This window comes from Aquila chrysaetos, chromosome 14 (genome assembly GCF_900496995.4).
Source record: "Aquila chrysaetos chrysaetos chromosome 14, bAquChr1.4, whole genome shotgun sequence".
Lineage (NCBI taxonomy): Eukaryota > Metazoa > Chordata > Aves > Accipitriformes > Accipitridae > Aquila > Aquila chrysaetos.
Window position 1 is genome coordinate 16,665,260 of NC_044017.1, and position 17,968 is coordinate 16,683,227.

At 35.3% G+C, this 17,968-nt stretch overlaps 1 protein-coding gene across 12 annotated transcripts in view; it reads left to right on the top strand.

Annotated features, from left to right (window-relative positions):
• MYCBP2 (MYC binding protein 2) overlaps window positions 1-17,968 on the top strand; it is a 204,571-nt gene that overhangs the window by 54,022 nt on the left and 132,581 nt on the right. For 6 of the 12 annotated variants that reach the window (XM_030036240.2, XM_041128612.1, XM_030036248.2 and 3 more), the window contains exons 13-18: window positions 2,557-2,721; window positions 3,447-3,605; window positions 4,355-4,559; window positions 5,271-5,416; window positions 7,494-7,595; window positions 16,127-16,234. In XM_030036240.2, the coding sequence (XP_029892100.1) occupies window positions 2,557-2,721; window positions 3,447-3,605; window positions 4,355-4,559; window positions 5,271-5,416; window positions 7,494-7,595; window positions 16,127-16,234 (885 nt within the window). Of the gene's footprint in view, window positions 1-2,556; window positions 2,722-3,446; window positions 3,606-4,354; window positions 4,560-5,270; window positions 5,417-7,493; window positions 7,596-8,837; window positions 8,874-16,126; window positions 16,235-17,968 lie in introns of all 12 variants that reach the window. The other 6 variants (XM_030036241.2, XM_030036239.2, XM_030036242.2 and 3 more) reach the window with 2 other exon arrangements.

Here is a 17,968-nt window from a genome sequence, read left to right on the forward strand (position 1 = left end):
GTCCTGACAACCAGTGCCACTGCTTCTCCCAGCTAGAGATGTTGATCTCAGTTTTACCACAGTTGGGATTGTGTGGTGGGAGTGCTATTTTAGCATTGTCCTGAGAAAAGGCAGTCATAATTTTGGTCAAGGCACCATGCCGTCTGCCAGGGATTTGTCTGAAAAACTGAAGAGCCAAACTTTTGCCTCTTCACTGTTGTTTTAGAGAACTTTGGAAATGGGTTTTTTGCTAGCTAATGCCTCTCCATAATGGAGAGGTACAATGGTTAGAAATTGTAGAAGCACGGTCTTCTGTGCTTGGTCAAGCAGAGCCCTTCAGACATTAGAGAAGACAGATTAATTTGATCTTCAGACTAACAAATGCCTCTTCAATATAAAATTAACAAATTTCCTAGTTTTGATCTCTAAAGTTGTGTGTTTAGGTTGAAATACACTTTATAAGACAATGAAAGATAGCTTTAGGTGCCCTAAAGCTGTGATCTGCTGTGATACTAAATTAAATACTTCACTTTAGGAAACAGACTGTTCTGTTATGTTGTGTTAGATTAATTTAAAAAAAAAAAAAAAAAAAAAGAGGGAAGAATGTGTTTTGAAAAATACCTAGTTCCTGAGGATCTTAAAACAAAGTTGATATCTTTGAGTTGTCAGCCTCACGATGTGTACATTTTAATAGGATAATGTAATATATATTTCATAGATGGCATTTTCATATAGTGTTGAAGCCTAACTCAAATTCAAATTAATCTCTCAGTCTCTCTGTTGCAATAGTGTAGTTTAATGTTACCATTAAAATTAATATATTTTTCACAAAGCAGGTTTGTGGAAAACTTCGGTCTGCTAGCCATAGAATTTAAACACAGATTTAATAAGACTGAAATTTTTGTGTCTCAGTGCAGTCAGTTAGAAATATGATAAGTAACACTCAAAAGTTGGTATAAAATTCAAGACTAGGTGGTAGTAGTAGATGGTTAGAATTCAAAAATTGATTTAAAATACAATTTAAAAATAGATTTAAAATCCTGAGAAACAGCAGTGGTAGAGTCCAGCTTTGTCTCAGTCAGCTTGTGTAGGAGTTTTACTTTTCAAGAAAGTTGTTAACAAAAGCTCAGTGGGCTGCATACATGAGGTATGGCATAGCTCATGCAGAAACAAAGCATATTTAACTTGTTCCTGTGAAAGATTAACTACACTGACAGTATTCCCCAAGAATGTGTGGGGTTTTCCATGTAATATAACTAAAATACAGGCAAGAACATATTTTAAATTTTGATAGTGCATATGGAGTGGATTCTTGAATGTGTTCAGGGGAGAGGAACTTAATAGTAGTACTCGTGTAAAACTCTTTGGATAACAAAAATGGTATGTGCGATAGTAACTTTGTAGAGTCTTAAACGCAAATCTACTGAAAACTGTGTGGGACAAAATCATACTACTTTTTCCAGTAAATGTAGAGTAAATTTAAGAGATTCAAATAAAAAGATTTCAGGAAATACATTTAAAAGCACAAATTTCAAGATTTCTTTGCACAGTTATTGGGAAGTTATCCAGAATACAATTAAACTGATTCTTTTTGTTGTATATTTAATTAATCTACAATTTCAGGTGAAACAAAAATTTAGCGCTTTGAAGTAAATTGCTGTCACTGCTTTTGTTTATACTAGCAAAATTCAGGTGAGAAGATTTAGTACTTACTAGATCTTCTTACTGTAGAATCTGCTCAAGGACATGATCAAGGTCTTTCTGAGTTCTTTTAAAAGAAGTTCAACTCTCTTCTGACTCATCTGGTTCTCTTTGTCACTCTAATTTGGCTCCGAGTGGATATGCACAAGTTTTAATTCTTCTCCCCTGTTTTCTTTTAAACCTGGGCAGGGAGACTGGGTTTCTGTCAGTAAGGTGGGTGGGTGTTCTTTGTAGCAAGTTGGTAACTGTCAGCAAATGGAAGTAGCTGGCAGTTCTCTGACTTGGGTGAAAATTCACAGGCAGTAATGGTAGCTGTTTGTTGTTTTATCCAGTCTTCAGCTATGTTGTTACTGTTTTCTTTGGGGCCAGATTGCAAAAAATGATTTGGGGATGGGGTTTTTTTAGTATTTTTTCTTCCTTTTTTCATCTTGTGGGAATCTGTTGTGACTCACAGGTTTTCTAAACATGGTTCTAATAAATAGAGAATTTAATATTTTTTTTTTAAATGAACTTGTGTAACATTTTTCTGTGAACTTATTGTGCATATATTGTCATATATGTACTTCGCTGATAGCAATGAGGACTTTTTTTACTATGTGCTGCTTTGTAAAGTTCATAAAGTTAGTTCAGTATATAAAAAAAGAAAAACTTGAAGAATCATTCCTGAAAGATACTTATCTAATCATGACTTTGCTTGCCATTGAATTTTTTTGAGAGAAACCACTCTAATCCAATAAAAATTAGACCAGGAGATCACACAGATGGATTTTTTTTCAGTAGCAGCCTAAAAACTAACCCCTAATTGTAAAACAAATGTTATTGTGCCTTTGAAGGTTTTTTGGTAGAATGACTTGCAATTTATTTATTTATTTGAAGCTAAAAGCAGACGGCAGTCAAAACCATATAAGCCTAAAAAAATTATTAAAATGGAAGGAAAGATTGTCATATCTACAGCATGCAATAATGGAAGCAGTTCTGTAATTTCAAAAGATGGAGAACTCTACATGTTTGGAAAAGATGCCATTTACTCTGATAGTACAAGTAAGTTAAATATTTGTCTTTTAAGTGATTTCTCAAGTAGAGTAATTGAAATTAGTCTGGAAGTATTTAGCCTGTGGAAATTATGTTTGTGTGTTTCTTACTCTTCTAATAGATTTCTGAATTTCTGCTAATTCAGCCAAGTATGACAGAAAGATAGAAAGAGAAGACAGTTTCCTTAAGTTCTGTAAAAATATATAGCAGCACTGGTGACAAATACCCAAATGAATGCTTCCGCTAGGGAGAAAAAAAAAAAAATTGTTGTATTAATCTGACATTAGAAGGCCACACAGGAAAAAGTCACAGAAATGAGACATGTTTTGTCATGAACAAAGGCTGCAGGAAACCAGGCCTTATGTGTTTCTCTGCTGCTCACAAGACAGCCTGTTTTGTATTTGCAGGTGATCCAGTACATCTCAATTTAAATAAAAATACTAAAGAAATAAACTCCAATGGTGTTATGACTCTTTTAGAATTGTTTTTCAGAACAAGTAATTTGCAGCCGGGTTTGGTTTGGTTTTGGCTTTTCTTTCTTTGCAGGACAAATGGCCTAAGCCTAATTCTCCTTTCACTTCTTATTCTAGCACTTGTTTTTTGTAGCTGCTGTTTTTCTTCCTTGCTGTCAATTCAAAAATTGTCAGTATCCACTAGCAATTTTGTTGTATTGTTGAAATTTCCTTCTTGGGTAGAAAGTGCGATTTACCACTCAACTGTTTTATGTTTTATAGGTTTAGTAACAGATTTGAAAGGCCATTTTGTGACTCAAGTAGCCATGGGCAAAGCTCACACCTGTGTATTAATGAAGAATGGTGAAGTTTGGACGTTTGGCGTAAATAATAAAGGACAGTGTGGACGAGACACAGGCTCCATGAGCCAGGGAGGAAAGGGTGAGGGACCTACATTATTCCTTTTGTTTTGTGTGCTGGAAAATATCACAACTGAAAACATAGCTAAGCATTTTATTACAAAATATAATTTCGGTAACTAAAGCTTAAGTACCTGCAATGAGCTTAAAAAAAACCCAGGTATGGATGCTTTCATTTCAACTGTCAGGTATTCGGTGTTTTGCACATACTCATAAACTTAGTTACATTAAAAAAACCCCTCAATTACTTTTCTTTTGCCAGTGAAAAAGATTTTCTTCCAAAAAAATATAATAAAACCAAACCTCATCACTCCTTGTCTTACTACATGTGGTTGACCCAGTAAGAAAAAATTTTCTACCTTTCCTTGTTTGCATTCAGTCTGGAGGCTGTTGTTTGCCTAAGTGGGGCATGAATGCAAGTTTACATCTTTCTCGGCACAACTGAACGTTTCCATTACTCCTGAACATAGGTATGAAAAGTCAAACCTATTCACCTTTGCTGGATTGGAGTATTTTATACCTTACAAGTAAATGACCTATTACTTGTATACTGAATATAAATGTTTCATTTCCCTTTTAGTTGTGAAACCTAGCTATATACCCCAGCCCATGCTCAGAGAGGTTTCAAGAGTGTCATTATGCTGGCTGAGCATGCAAATCAGGCATGCCTAGTCATTTCTTTTAAAATCTGATCTGTGAGTGTTCTTCAGAGCTTCCTTAGTAGCCACTGTTGGCCTCGGAAAACAGCTGTTGTTTCAATATCTTAATTAGGTTTTGGAGTTGAGAACATGGCAACAGCAATGGATGAAGACCTAGAAGAGGAACTGGATGAAAAAGATGAGAAGTCCATGATGTGTCCTCCAGGCATGCATAAGTGGAAGCTGGAGCAGTGTATGGTGTGCACAGTATGTGGAGATTGTACAGGATATGGAGCTAGCTGTGTTAGTAGTGGGCGTCCTGACAGAGTACCTGGAGGGTAAGCAAACATATGGAAATATACTTGCTATAGTGTGTTGAATGGCTAAAGCATGTGTTGGACGTAAACTGAGTTGATGTGTTCTTAAACTTCAGTCTAAGGTAACATTACATCTAAAAAGAGTCTGTGCTTTTAAAATCTGAAGTAGGTTAAAATTTTTGTAAATAGCTTGTGATGGTTGCAGGTGATTTAGTTTTAAATGCATTTTTTTACATTTCTTTAGCGTATAGTTCTTTACTAGAAGCTGTTGAATATGAACGCTAATGTAATCTGCCTCTTGACAGAGCTGCTGGCTTTGGGATAACCTTTCTTCGTCCTATGATGGAAGTTTTTTTATCTTGCTGTTCCAGTTGCTTTTATCTATTACTTCAGGGTTGAGCTGCATAAAGAGCCACTGCTTTACGTATTGCTGTTACTATTTCTCCAGCATTGCATGTGCTTGTTGTTTCCTTGTTCAGGTTTTCATGTGGTGTATGTTTAATTAAGTGAAGAATAGTTAGTGCTGAGAAGTCAGTTCAGATATGTATGGTCAGTGTATGTTCCCTGGTACCATGCAACAGCAGCTAGGATTTAAACTAGCTATACTTTTTGTTTACCTCAGGAAAAATTACGTGTCCACAGATAGAACAAAGTAATAATGTATGTTTTAATTACCAAGGCATCAGTAATGCATGAAATAAGACAGTGATAAAGCAACTTTGTTTGCTGCAGAATCTGTGGCTGTGGCTCAGGTGAGTCAGGCTGTGCTGTATGTGGCTGCTGCAAGGCGTGTGCTAGAGAACTGGATGGCCAAGAAGCAAGGCAAAGAGGAATCCTTGATGCTGTAAAAGAGATGATACCTTTAGATCTCTTGCTGGGTAAGTGATATGAATTAGCAAGATGGCTTTTAATTTTCTTTTTTACTGCACATTTGTTTTTTCCTCAGTACATCTGTTTGAACTCTTTAATAAACTCAATCTCACTGCTGACTTTTGGAACTTGAATTGGAATAGCAGGTTAGTTTAGAAATAGTTTGTTCTTTTCAGTTAATATTTCGGTTAGTATTTTGATTCTTCTGTATGATAAAACTTCGTATCTTAAATAATGCAGTTCTTTCTAATCAAATTACTGAACTTTTAGACTTACAGGACAGTTTTAGTGTATTGTTAAAATGGATAAAATGCTGCTTATCTGGCAGATTTATTTATTGGTGATATAGCAAAGTGGGATCATTCTGGTAAGTGAAATATTTCAAAGTTGCCCTTATTGTAGACGTGTGCCATTTTGACCTGTGCAGTTGTGATACTAATGCTGATACTACAAAGTTGTTCTTGTCCTTTTTTGATAGCCTGAAAATTTTTCTGTAATCTTTTTATCAGGGTTTTTTGCAGTCACATAAAAGATGGGGAATATTGTTTCTTGAAAACTTTTTTTTCTGTTAGAAATTTTCAGAGAGAAAAAGCTTCCAGGAATGTGGAAAGTACTTTTAAAAAAACCCTGAAACACTTCCCACCACACCCTAACCCCACCCCACCCCTCAAAATACCCACCTTAGGGGAAAAATTACCAACTGGTATGATTATTGGAAAATACAGTTTGGGATCTTGCCTTGTAAGATCTGTTATCACAGAATTTTTAATATTGTATTCTCTGTATTTACAACTGGGCAAATACAGGTTTTTGGAGATCAGACTTTCCTTCCTTGTTTTTTTTTTATATTTAGATTTACATAGAGCCCTTAATCCGGCATGGATATATGGATATGGTATCTGGTATAGAAAAGTACCATAAAATAATCAGATGTGTGACTTAAAATATACATCTCACCAATTTATCAGGGTGGTGGGGGAGGGGAATAGTAATAGTAGAAAACTATATACTCTACTTTTAAGTGTGGGATTTTTTTTTCCCCAAGCAGAAGTTAAATAAAAACTAGAAGTGGTTCTCTTGATAAGTTAACACTAAGGACCAAAAATAACCTCGCTGTGCAGTCCTGATACTTCCATACGGATATTTCTAAATATAATTTGCTTGTATATGGCTATCACCGAAGTAGGTTTATACTGATGGTGAATGTGGCAATAGCAGCTCTGCTTCACAGCTCTATTCTCATGCATGACCAGGTGGAGTTACAGTTTTTGTGCTAAGCTCCGCTTTGCTAACTCCTCTCCTATCAGGATAGACAACAGCTCCTGGTCCTGTGTGGGCTTGGCATAGTTTGAGGTGAGGGCATGGACCACATTTGTTTGGAGAAAAGTGACAGTGCTGCCAGGTGGAGTTTTTGTTTGATGTTGGGGGCAAAGCATATTTTTTTTAGGTTGCTGCAATTGGCTGAAAAAACATTGGAAAAAAGTAGTGCTCATAGTAGTTTTATTGTTGCGTTCATTCAAGTCATGTTTTCTGTTTAAAAAAGTGCTTATCGGTTTGTTTCAAATTCCTGTTAAATTAGCTATTTTGGTAAATAAGTCAGATTTACGTACAGATGTATACATGCATTAAAGTAATTGCATGCTTCTTAGTAAGCACAGAGCGTATAGTGGTAAAGCATTCCTAAACTAAAAACTATCTAATCTATTTTTGAAAACATTTTCAATATATAAGCAATTTTATGCTTGTTTTAATAATAATCCTTTCTGAAACTTTTTTGGGAAAATTTTAGATAACCATAACAACTAAATATAATATGTATATGCCTAATAGAAAGAAAGTACTAAATACTATTCAGTGATATTGGAATTGTGGCAGATTTGTGAAAACCAGGAAATACAGAGATAAGGCCTTAAACTCTTCTACAGATTTACTCAACTGCTTTAATTCTAAATATTGTGTCAGAGCCATGTAAAGAGCAGGTAGTAAGTAGGCTTCAGTTTTCATTTACTTAACTTCTAGGGTTTATTACCGTCGTAACAATTTTTAAAGATAGTTTTACGTATTTTATTTTCTTAATCTGTGTAGCTGTCCCTGTTCCTGGAGTTAATATTGAAGAACACCTTCAGTTACGGCAAGAAGAAAAGCGGCAACGTGTAAATAGGAGACATAGATTGGAAGAAGGAAGAGGTAAGTGACTTTCTTATTGATGAGAGGCTTGAACATTTTAAGCAAACTTCTTAGTCTGTTTTCTAAGAATGGAAATTAATTAGTTTTGCTCCAGTGAGCCAATACAGTAACCAAACAAAAATCAGAACCTAAATAGCTAGCTTATGTTATTTAGCATGCTTTTGGAAAATTGTAAAAAATTTGACGAAGTCTACTCATAAGAATCAGAATTTTAATGGTGAAGAGTAGCATTTTGTATCACGTTCATGTAGTCAATTTTCATTTTTTGCTCTTTCCTAGTTGAATAATAGGTTTTTTTAAAGTGTTAGATGCTAAAACATTTTTTATATGAAGAGTTTATATGCCTTTTTATATGAAGAGTTGAAATGACTGCAAGCCTGTCTAGTGCTAGTTACCTATAATATGAATAATTTATTTATTATTATAATTATGAAAATATTATGATAATATAGAATTTCTGTTGTATAATAGTAAGCAGCATTTCTTGTTTTATAAAATGAACTTTTCTATATTTAAATAACATGGAAAAAATTGACACACTGACTGAATTAAAAAACAAAACACTACATCATTTCAAAATTTTCTTGCCTTGTGTATTATCTGCTTCAGGAATTATTGTTGATTTTCCACACAAACAGTACATACCTTAACAGGTTTTCAGTACTCTTCTTGTTTTAAAATACCTCAGTGTCTTAATCTCGCAAATAATTAAACATGAGAGATTTAGACTGATATAAATCATAATATTTTAGTGAAGCATGATGATGTGGTTGGTAAGATTATTGCGTGTTGAGAAGAGGAACAACTTTATTGGAATGTTTTCCTCTTCAGGTTCCTGCTGTGTTAGTAAATACCATTTTGATTCTCCTTTTATGAATTAGATACTGTTTTTACTCCGATATAAAATGCGTGTTGTGATCAAACTTAGTTCCTAGACCCCACACCAGTGAACCTTGTGGGGCAAATTGTGGCTTTATTTCACTTGCATGTAAGAAATTACGGGTCTTACCACAAATAAGGAGCAACAAGGGAGAGAAAGCTGATAGTTTCCTATGCATGTGGAAAAGCATGGAATATTTCTTTTTCTTTGAATCTTTGTGGTTAATTTTAGCTGCGAGGTGGAGAAGAGAAGACTTTTTTCTTCCTTTGTCTAGGTCATGTTGGAGCTGCATTGCATACTGCTGGCAAATATTAGGTACAGCTAACAATAAATTTTTTTTTGAATCCTCATTGAATGCCCAGATATTATTGAAAGCTGCTGCTGTTCAGCCCAGAAAGGTAATGATGACAGAGCTGGGAGGTAAATTTCAGTTCAGAGGGGGAAGAGAGAAGAAAAAAAAAAAAAAAAAGAAAAAAAAGAAAAAAAAAAAGGAGCAGCAGAGAAACATTTTGGTTTGCTTCCATTTCTGTGGTTAGAAGTAGAACCAGAGCAGCTTATCCCTTTTGTATGCCATCTGTCTCTTAAAATAAAAGAAAATGTTTTGGATCTAACAGAGTCTCAGGTGATGAATGTTGGGAATGTGGTGGTGGTGTTGGTTTGATAGGCGTATAGGGACTGTAGCTAAAAAGATACTGCTGGCCAGCTTGTTGCACACATCAATATTATATTCTGTATCAAAAGAACATTGAAATTCCATACCTATGTGGCTACTGGAGGTAGTGGGTATGTCTAGTTGGAAGGGTTGGAGATTAGTTTCCTATTTCAGTTCAGAATGACTTATGTGGTAAAGCTGGGAATAGTGTTTCACAAATACTTAGAGATCTTGATTTACAAAATCAGGTATGAAAATTTGATTTTATAATCAATATTGATTTACATAATCAGATGAAAAAGTTGGAGTTTTGTTGCTTCTCCATCCAAATGCTGTGGTTTTCCATGAGTTGGTGGAAAGAATAGTACTATTCTTGAGAACTCTTATGATGCTCCTCTTTTCATGAGAGAGACCAAGAACACTTAAATCATCTACTAGATTTTCATTTTGCTGTGCAAAAGGTTTGCAACCTGAAAAAACTTAGTTATGCTAATATTATGAAGAATAGGCAGACTGTTTAGTTTTCCAAAAAAGTTCTAGTATTTGTGCATATGTAACTGAACAAATCCTTGCTAATGAAATCCTTGCATATTTAGAGATCCAAAGAAAGGTTTCAATCTTTTACTTCTTTGAAAATATTGATTAGTCAGTTAAAGGCCAAATTAGCTCTGTTAGGGTCTTTCCTTCAGGTATACACTATTTTGTTTGTCAGGATTATGATTTCTGTGTTGTAGTGTGTTATTCTGGGTTGTACTGTGTTAATGTGTGGCTTTTGTTCTATGCCAGATCAGTGAGGAACGAAGCATGTGTAGTTTTTGATAGTCAAGAATAGGATCCATCCCTGAATGTTGCTGATCACTCTTTAGTTACAATTGGTGACCTTTAGTCAATATAAATATTTTCAGTAGATCTTGAATGTCTTATAAACAAGAGGACTATGAAAGCTTTCTAAGTAAATGTAGAAATATTTCATTCCTAAAACAAGCAAGCAAACAAAACAAAAACTCACAAAGAAATCTCTCAGTTTCCCACTGAATGTGTTGAAATAGGAGTAAAGTTTAGGACAGAGGTGTAAGAGCACAAGTGCTGGAAGTGTACTGGTTTCCACACTGCAGATCTCGATTTATTGCTTAAAGATAATTCTGTTTTTTTCAGAAGGCTGTGAGAATCGCTTTTAAATAAACTATACCTAACTAATAAGCTGAAAATACAGAAATAGCTCAATATGGTGATAACAAACGGTCTTGCGCTTCCCTGGTATTTCACTACTTCTCTTTGTCAACCTATGATGTAAAACGTTTAGATGATCATTACTGAGACACAGATTTGGTGTGTAGTTAACCAAGGTTTAACTTTCGATGCTGTTACAGGAAGGGAAAATTATTTTTCATCAGTCTTATTCTACTTGGAACAACAAAAGAACCCATAGAAGACTGATTGATTTTAGTCAAAGCTACTGTCTTTTGAGACAGTATTATCTGAGGCTGCCTATATTTGGGCAATTTTTGATTTTTTTTCTGAAGTGTAACTGATTGAGTTAATTCAGTAATTAGTTTTATTGTGGTAGGCTGAGTATCATATGAATCTGTTTAACATCTGCCCCAAGCCACTATGAGCTTGGAATCAGTTTGTCAGTAACACTATTCTCTGTTCATTGCTGAACATATACCTAAATATACAGCAGAACTACCTATTCAAATACAATATTTTTCATTAAACATCAGTGCAGCTTCTTTCTATAGTTTTAGTTAAATATTTATTTTGATGCTTTCAGGACCTGGAGGTTATATTTGTTTCAAAGTTCTTTAAACCAAAACAATTCAAAAAAACCCTTTTTACTTGAAACAATATCAAACCCGTACATGACTTTCTGTTTAAGAATGCTTTCAAGAGAAAGCTCTAGGCTTTTGTCCTTAATGACCAGCAGGTACAGTTCTGTGAAATTACATTGTTGTATTTGAGTTTGTGATTACTGTTTGAAAGAGGTGATTATTGTTAACAAAACTGATTTTTAAAGTAGAAATACTTATATTTCTGTTATAGTTTTAGAACTCAGATTTGCAATAGACTCAATGAGAATTGTTCTGGTTTATATTTACTGTTCTAATTTACCTGATGTGTTTATATACAGAAATGCATCTTTCACATTTATTTAACAATATATACACAGTATAGTATACAGAAGGGAGAAAGTGTCAAAATTAAGATTATCATAAATCTTATTTCCATCTCATTCTCTATCACCCCCAAATTGCCCTGCATGCTTTTATTGGATAGCATGCATCTCTTTTTTACCCCTATAAAAAGCCATAATAATTTTTCTTCCACATCCAATTTGTACAATTTAAGTGTCAGTAGAAAAGAGCTTTAAGAACACAGGAAGAGACATGTATCCTGGTTTTATTTTCAGTGTTTTGAACAAAAGAAGCAAACTGCAATTAACCTTAGTGCCTGCACAGCACAGTGACATTTTCTGTGAATATTTCTGACATAATACTAAATTACAACTCATAGTCTGAAAAATACAGTTTTAAAGAACATGCACCTTAACTAGTATCCCTGCCTCACAGGAATATTAACTTTTGTTTCCCTTAAGGCTGTAGAGGTGGGACGTTATCTTGGTATAATGTTTTCCGCTTTATTGGAAGTGAAACTAAGCATTTGTCCCCAGTTTCATTTTCTGAAATATTTTTCTTTAAAATTTACCACCTGTTGACCTATTAGATAACTACTTTTCTATATTAGGATTTTGCCTCCCTATTTTATTATTTAAAAAAAAAAAAAAATCTTCACTTGTGTGGTCGTGTACTATTTTTTCAGGTAGCCTGCTACATTCAGTGCATTAGTGTAGAAGTCACCATTTGAGATCGTTGATTTCAGTCTTCTGTAATCACAGCTTGCCAAATAGCATTTGTTTAGACAAAGGTACTAGAAGAATTCAAAATATGTGTAATATAAATTCAAATCAAATAGTGAACTCTTTGATAGTTCTGCCTAAGTGCTTAGATGGCCAAGAATGCAAAGCACAGAAGTGCATGTAGAATGATATTAATTGTGTATATTTCCTGTAGCCCACTGCATTGTTTAATAAATGCATTCTATTTTGCTAGAAAATGAAATTATTTCTGTGGATAAATATTTTTTTCCTTTATGCTCTTAATTCACTGCCAGACAAAGACCATTTTGAAAGGCCTGGATCCTGCAGGGCCAAGAAAGAAAAGCTAATTTTGGCATTTCCTAGGCTAGGGATGTTTAACCTTGCAGCCTAGCTATGGCAAAACATTCTATAAAATATAAAGTGAGAGAGTGAATGTTATTTTGTATCATATAGCAACTGATTTAAAATAGCAGCACTGCAGTCTACCGGTGACTCTCCTTTGCTTATCTCCATAACTTGAGCTACTAAAATAGTAACAGGTTGTTATTCCCCATGTAGATCTATGTTAGAGGTTTCTGGAAGAGTTTTTCAAATAATACTCTGTGGCATTTTTTAACAAAATAAAGGAGGTGTCTAAGGCATGGCTAAATTGTTCTACCAAAATAATTCACAGTACCTAAACTCTGCTCCTTTTGTACAGGCAACCTGAGATGTAAGCAGAGAGCAGATATGGTCTGTATGAATTGTCCTAGTGTTTTGTTTCCTCTGGTGTTATTTTGGAGGGAGAGGAGGTACTTTACATCTTGCCAGCAAATGACTGAACATGCAGGCATCACAATGTAATCAAAATGTAGATATTTCCTTTCATATTATGATAATGTTAAAGTTTTAGCATGTATAAAAAGCCAAAGAGGATGACAGACTTGCACATCCTCTTACATGGATTGGATACAGATTATGACAAAATGGAGATACGTTGCATTTAACTTTATTTTGGATTCAGGTTCTTTACATAATGGGTGGGAATGGAGAGTATATAGGAACATCCAGAAACAAAGATAAATCCTGCTTTCATCAGAAGGTTAGATACTGTTACAGAATTGTCATCTTGACTAGGGGAGTGTAGTTCAGGCAAGTGGCTTGGCACCTAAAGGCAGCTATCTACTAGCACCATACTGGAGCTGACAGCCTTTTATGCTTCCTAAACACTCTCTATCTCCCAAATCTCCAGTAGTTCTTTTACTCACCCTAATGTACTTCACTTCCTTCTGTCCTCTTGAAATTCTCTCTTTTTTTGCCATCTTTGCTCTTAGTGCTAAAATGCCAAAGGCTGCCTTCAGGGCTGTGTCTTGTCCCCTGGGCTGTTTGTTGTGCAGGCATTTTCTGGAACTTCAGAATTTTTTGCCTAAGTTATCTAGAGATCACTTCTGTTTAATCACCCACAAATATCTTAGATCCACACACTTCAAGCCACACTCTTTGCAGTCCTTGCATCTCTTTTTGTGACTTTCCTAATCTGAGTTTCACTTTTGTCATATTGTCCTGTCCATTCTCTATTTCTTGGACTTTTCATTTCATTAGGAACTTCTCAGTAAGCAAGTCCCTTTTACTTTTGTTCTCCCCCCCCCCCCTTTTTTTTTTCCTTATTTTCTCCTGTTCTTTGTCCACCTTTTCTCTGTATCTTTTGTCCTTCAAACTTTTTTAGCTTTCATAATCTCTTTGTCATTCATCTCTCTCCCCTTTCTTGCCTTTTCCTGGTCTGCCTCAGTATACTTCTCAGTATCTATCCTCCAACTTGGAAGGAGGGAAAGCATGGTGTAAGTTTTTGTGTAAGTCTAAACTCTGGGAAGTAGGATATTAAACGCAGCAAGTGGCCTGTCAGAAAGTAATCTTTACCAAAAATGTATCTGTTAAATGGAAGCTTCAACTGAGAGGAGACTGTCAAAAGTGGGAACAATACCAAGACAACTAAAGGAAGAATCTGCAAGATGAAGGTAAAGCAAAAGCAAATTATGATCCTTGAACATCAGAAGGAGCTCTTAATTAACTAGAGAGTCCAGATAAATACAGTAGAACCAAAACAAAAAATCTATGCCGTGTGTAGAAACATACATGATTAATGAGGTTTGGGGCCTTTGTATTACCTAACACATGTATGAATGTCAAAGCTAGGGGGAAAGGTAGTAGTGGATTTTTAAAACATTTTTAATTTTCTTTTTTAAGTTAATGCTAAAATTTGGGAACTTCTGTGTGTGAAGACAAGTTTCTTCATCTGAAGGTTCTAAAGCGAGATAGATTTGTCCTAACTTCCACTTAAATTTCTTTCCATACTGTTAGTGAAGGAACTGATGGACTAAAGCTGACAGCAGGAAACCTGAGACAATGGGCACTTATGAAAACTTAGCCTACATTAATTTGTTAATAAAGTTCAGCTAAGGAAATAAAGTATCAGTGATTCTGGGGAAGGAGGAGGAATACCTGTTTTCAAAGTTTCGCATAAACTGTTTATAACATGACACAAAGCCTGATTTGGGGTGTTTTGGTTTGGGTGGTTTTTTTTGGGGGGGGGGGGGGGTGGGGTTTTTTGTTTTGTTTTGTTTGTTTGTTTTTGAAAGTCTATGTAAGGACAGAGTCTGGGAACCGGTGGAATGGTGAAAGTGGCACTTGGCAGAATTAGCTGCTCCTGATTCGTGGTTTCCATTGAATCTGAGACTTCTGGAAGAAGGAGATGCCTCCAAAGAAATTCTTGGTGGCATGCTTAGCCTTTAAAATAGAGGAAAAATACAGATTTAAGGGACAAATTGCTGGTCCATGATCAACATATAATCAGCCTCAATTAAACTTAATACAGCACTGCTTGGGTGTAGGTTTTAAAAAGAAAAAGTAGTCTGCAGAAAATTTTAAATATATACATCATTGCTTTCTTCAAGTACAAATCATAGAATCATTTAGGTTGGAAAAGACCTTTAAGATCATCGAATCCAACCATCAACCATGCCCACTAAACCATGTCTTGAAGTGCCTTGTCTACGCGCTTTTTGAATACTCCAGGGATGGTGACTCAACCACTTCCCTGGGCAGCCTGTTCCAATGCCTGACAACCCTTTCAGTAAAGAAATTTTTCCTAATATCCAATCTAAACCTCCCCTGCTGCAACTTGAGGCCATTTCTGCTCGTTCTATCACTAGTTACTCGATAGAAGAGACCAGTACCCACCTCACTACAGCCTCCTTTCAGGTAGCTGTAGAGAGCGAAAAGGTCTCCCCTCAGCCTCCTTTTTTCCAGACTAAACAACCCCAGTTCCCTCAGCCACTCCTCATAAGACTTGTGCTCTAGACCCTTCACCAGCTTCGTTGCCCTTCTCTGGACACGCTCCAGCACCTCAATGTCTGTCCTGTAGTGAGGGGCCCAAAACTGAACACAGCACTCGAGGTGCGGCCTCACCAGTGCTGAGCACAGGGGAACAATCACCTCCCTGCTCCTGCTGGCCACGCTAGTTCTGATACAAGCCAGGATGCCGTTGGCCGCCTTGGCCACCTGGGCACACTGCCGGCTCATATTCGAATCTTCTCTTCAAGACCTTTACATAAATGGGAAATATTTTAAAAATAAATAGATTTCAAAATTAGGAAGTAGATTAAAAAAATTGTATGATTTGAATAATTTTCTTCATGAAACAGGTGGGTTTGGGTAGCTATTTTCTCTATAAGTGATAACTTTGCATTTCAAATATGGTAATTATGAACAGTTGTATGGTTATATTTTTTAAATTTAGCATTGGTATGATGATATTGTTCCAAATTAGTATTTTGAATGTAATATTGTAGGATGTAAGACATGACAATATTTTTAACTGATAAAGACAGTAATGGATATTTGTTGCATACTTATAAGTTCAGGTAAAACTGTCACTATGGGACCTTTATTGTTTCTTTGCATAATATTTTGGTCTTATTGTCAAGAATTGGCAACTTTTATTTAGGGCCTTTTGAATTTAGGAAAACAAGATTATTATATAATTATCTTTTTTTTTTTTTTTCATTGCTTTTAATTTGAATTTTGTTTAACACAGTTTCCATTTTGTGAGCTTTCCTATGCATGTGCAAAATGTTTCTCCTCAGGCCCCCTTGTATTTCCTGGTCCTATTTTTATGAACCATCGAGAACAGGCTCTAGCCAGAATCAGACCCCATCCAGCACAGCTAAAGCATAAACGGGACAAGCACAAAGGTATTTGGTCTTCCTTATTGGCTAGGGTGGAAATAAGTCCATCCTCCCAGTCACTTCTTCCATGCGCTGAATCTGTCTTTTCAAAGAACTGCACAAAATGGGTTCTGCCTTTCTTCTTGTTAGTATCTTGTTACCTGAGGAGAAAGAAAATGCATTTAAATGTTGACCTTTTTTTAAAAGTGACTTTTTTTTTTTAATGAAATCTGCATTCTCTTTCTGTGTATCTTTTCTCATTTCTAATGCTGTCTCATTCTTAAGGTTCTTTAATTTTACTGTAGGAAACTTTAACACCTTCCAGTGACTCAGACTGCTGCATTGCATTTGCGTTGTTTTTCTGAAACTGTGTTGTGTATCTGGGGTGATTGCTTTAACTTATCAATTCCAGACTTCTTAATTCTAGCATAAATTTTTTCATAGGTATGTTATCTTTTAACAAGCCTTTTTTAGAAATGAAATATTTAAAATAACGTAAACAATACTTTTCTTTTTATTAGCTTTGAACAGGGAGAATACAAATCAAAGTACAGGTTTTACAGTGTAATATTCTTGAGTTAAACATTCTTTTGCAGAATGTAAGTAAGGGGGTGTCTGATATTTCTGACTTTTTTGTATGTCTGGAAAGCCAATTCATTATACCTTGAATTCCTAAATGTGTAATTTGTTCAGATATAAGTGATTTTTTTTATTATTTTTTTTTTTTAGGAAGAGGTAGTGTATTACTAAAACTTTCAACTGAATTTATTAAAGTTGAGCTGTATCAAATCTAATCGTAGTTTGTATATATCTGTATATAGATGTGTCTGTATGTACGTATTTATATATAAAGGATAAACATGTACGATGTAGATTACAGACCTGATCAAAGTAAGTGGAAAGCTCCTAAAATGGTGAGGGCCCAGAACGCTTCAGCTATTTTCTAAAGAATAGCTAAATAGGAAAATATTTGTTAGAATGGCATTTCAGTTGAATTAACAAAAGTTAGTGATAGTATTTGGCATGTATGCAAACAAATTGTATGACAGGTTGAAGCCTTTTGGGATATGAATTCAGTGTGTGTGGGTGATGGGCCTACCTAGATATGAACATACTGGATCATGAAATTATCTTAAGTTTATTTTACGGAAATGAAAGCAGAATCTGGTCCTTTGTATTTGTGGAAGATATGTTCAATCTATCTGGAAGACATATCATCTGAGCTTTAAATCTTAGTAGATTAGATAGAATAACCTATCATAATCTCCGTGGGAGAGATTGGGTGCTGAAAGACAAAACATATGGAACTTAAATGCTGTCATTTGAGTGAGAATTTGCTGATGACCAGTATTCTTGAGCTGGGTACTACTGCAAGTTGTACTGCTTGCAATCCCTTGATCTCATAGGCAAGTGCATGAAGGAGTATGCTCATCCTGCCTACATCTGTACTTTTTTGGCATGTGTTAGTAGTTGGAACTCACTTCAGCTCAAGTATCTCCTTACAAGAGGTGTATTCATTAGTGTCAGTTTGAGGTTTACATTGCTTCTTGGAGTTGTAAGAACAATGCAAAGGTCTGTATCGTGCTGAAAGATTGTCAGATACGCTCTGTAGAACCGAACATTTATTTTTCCTTGAGGAAGGCTATATGCAAGGAAATGTTCAGTTTCTTTTAGTTCTTTGTGTCTTGTGCTAAACAGATAAGGAAGATTGTAACATCTTTACAAGTAACCTTTGAGACCCTTCTCTGCCTCAGAAGATTG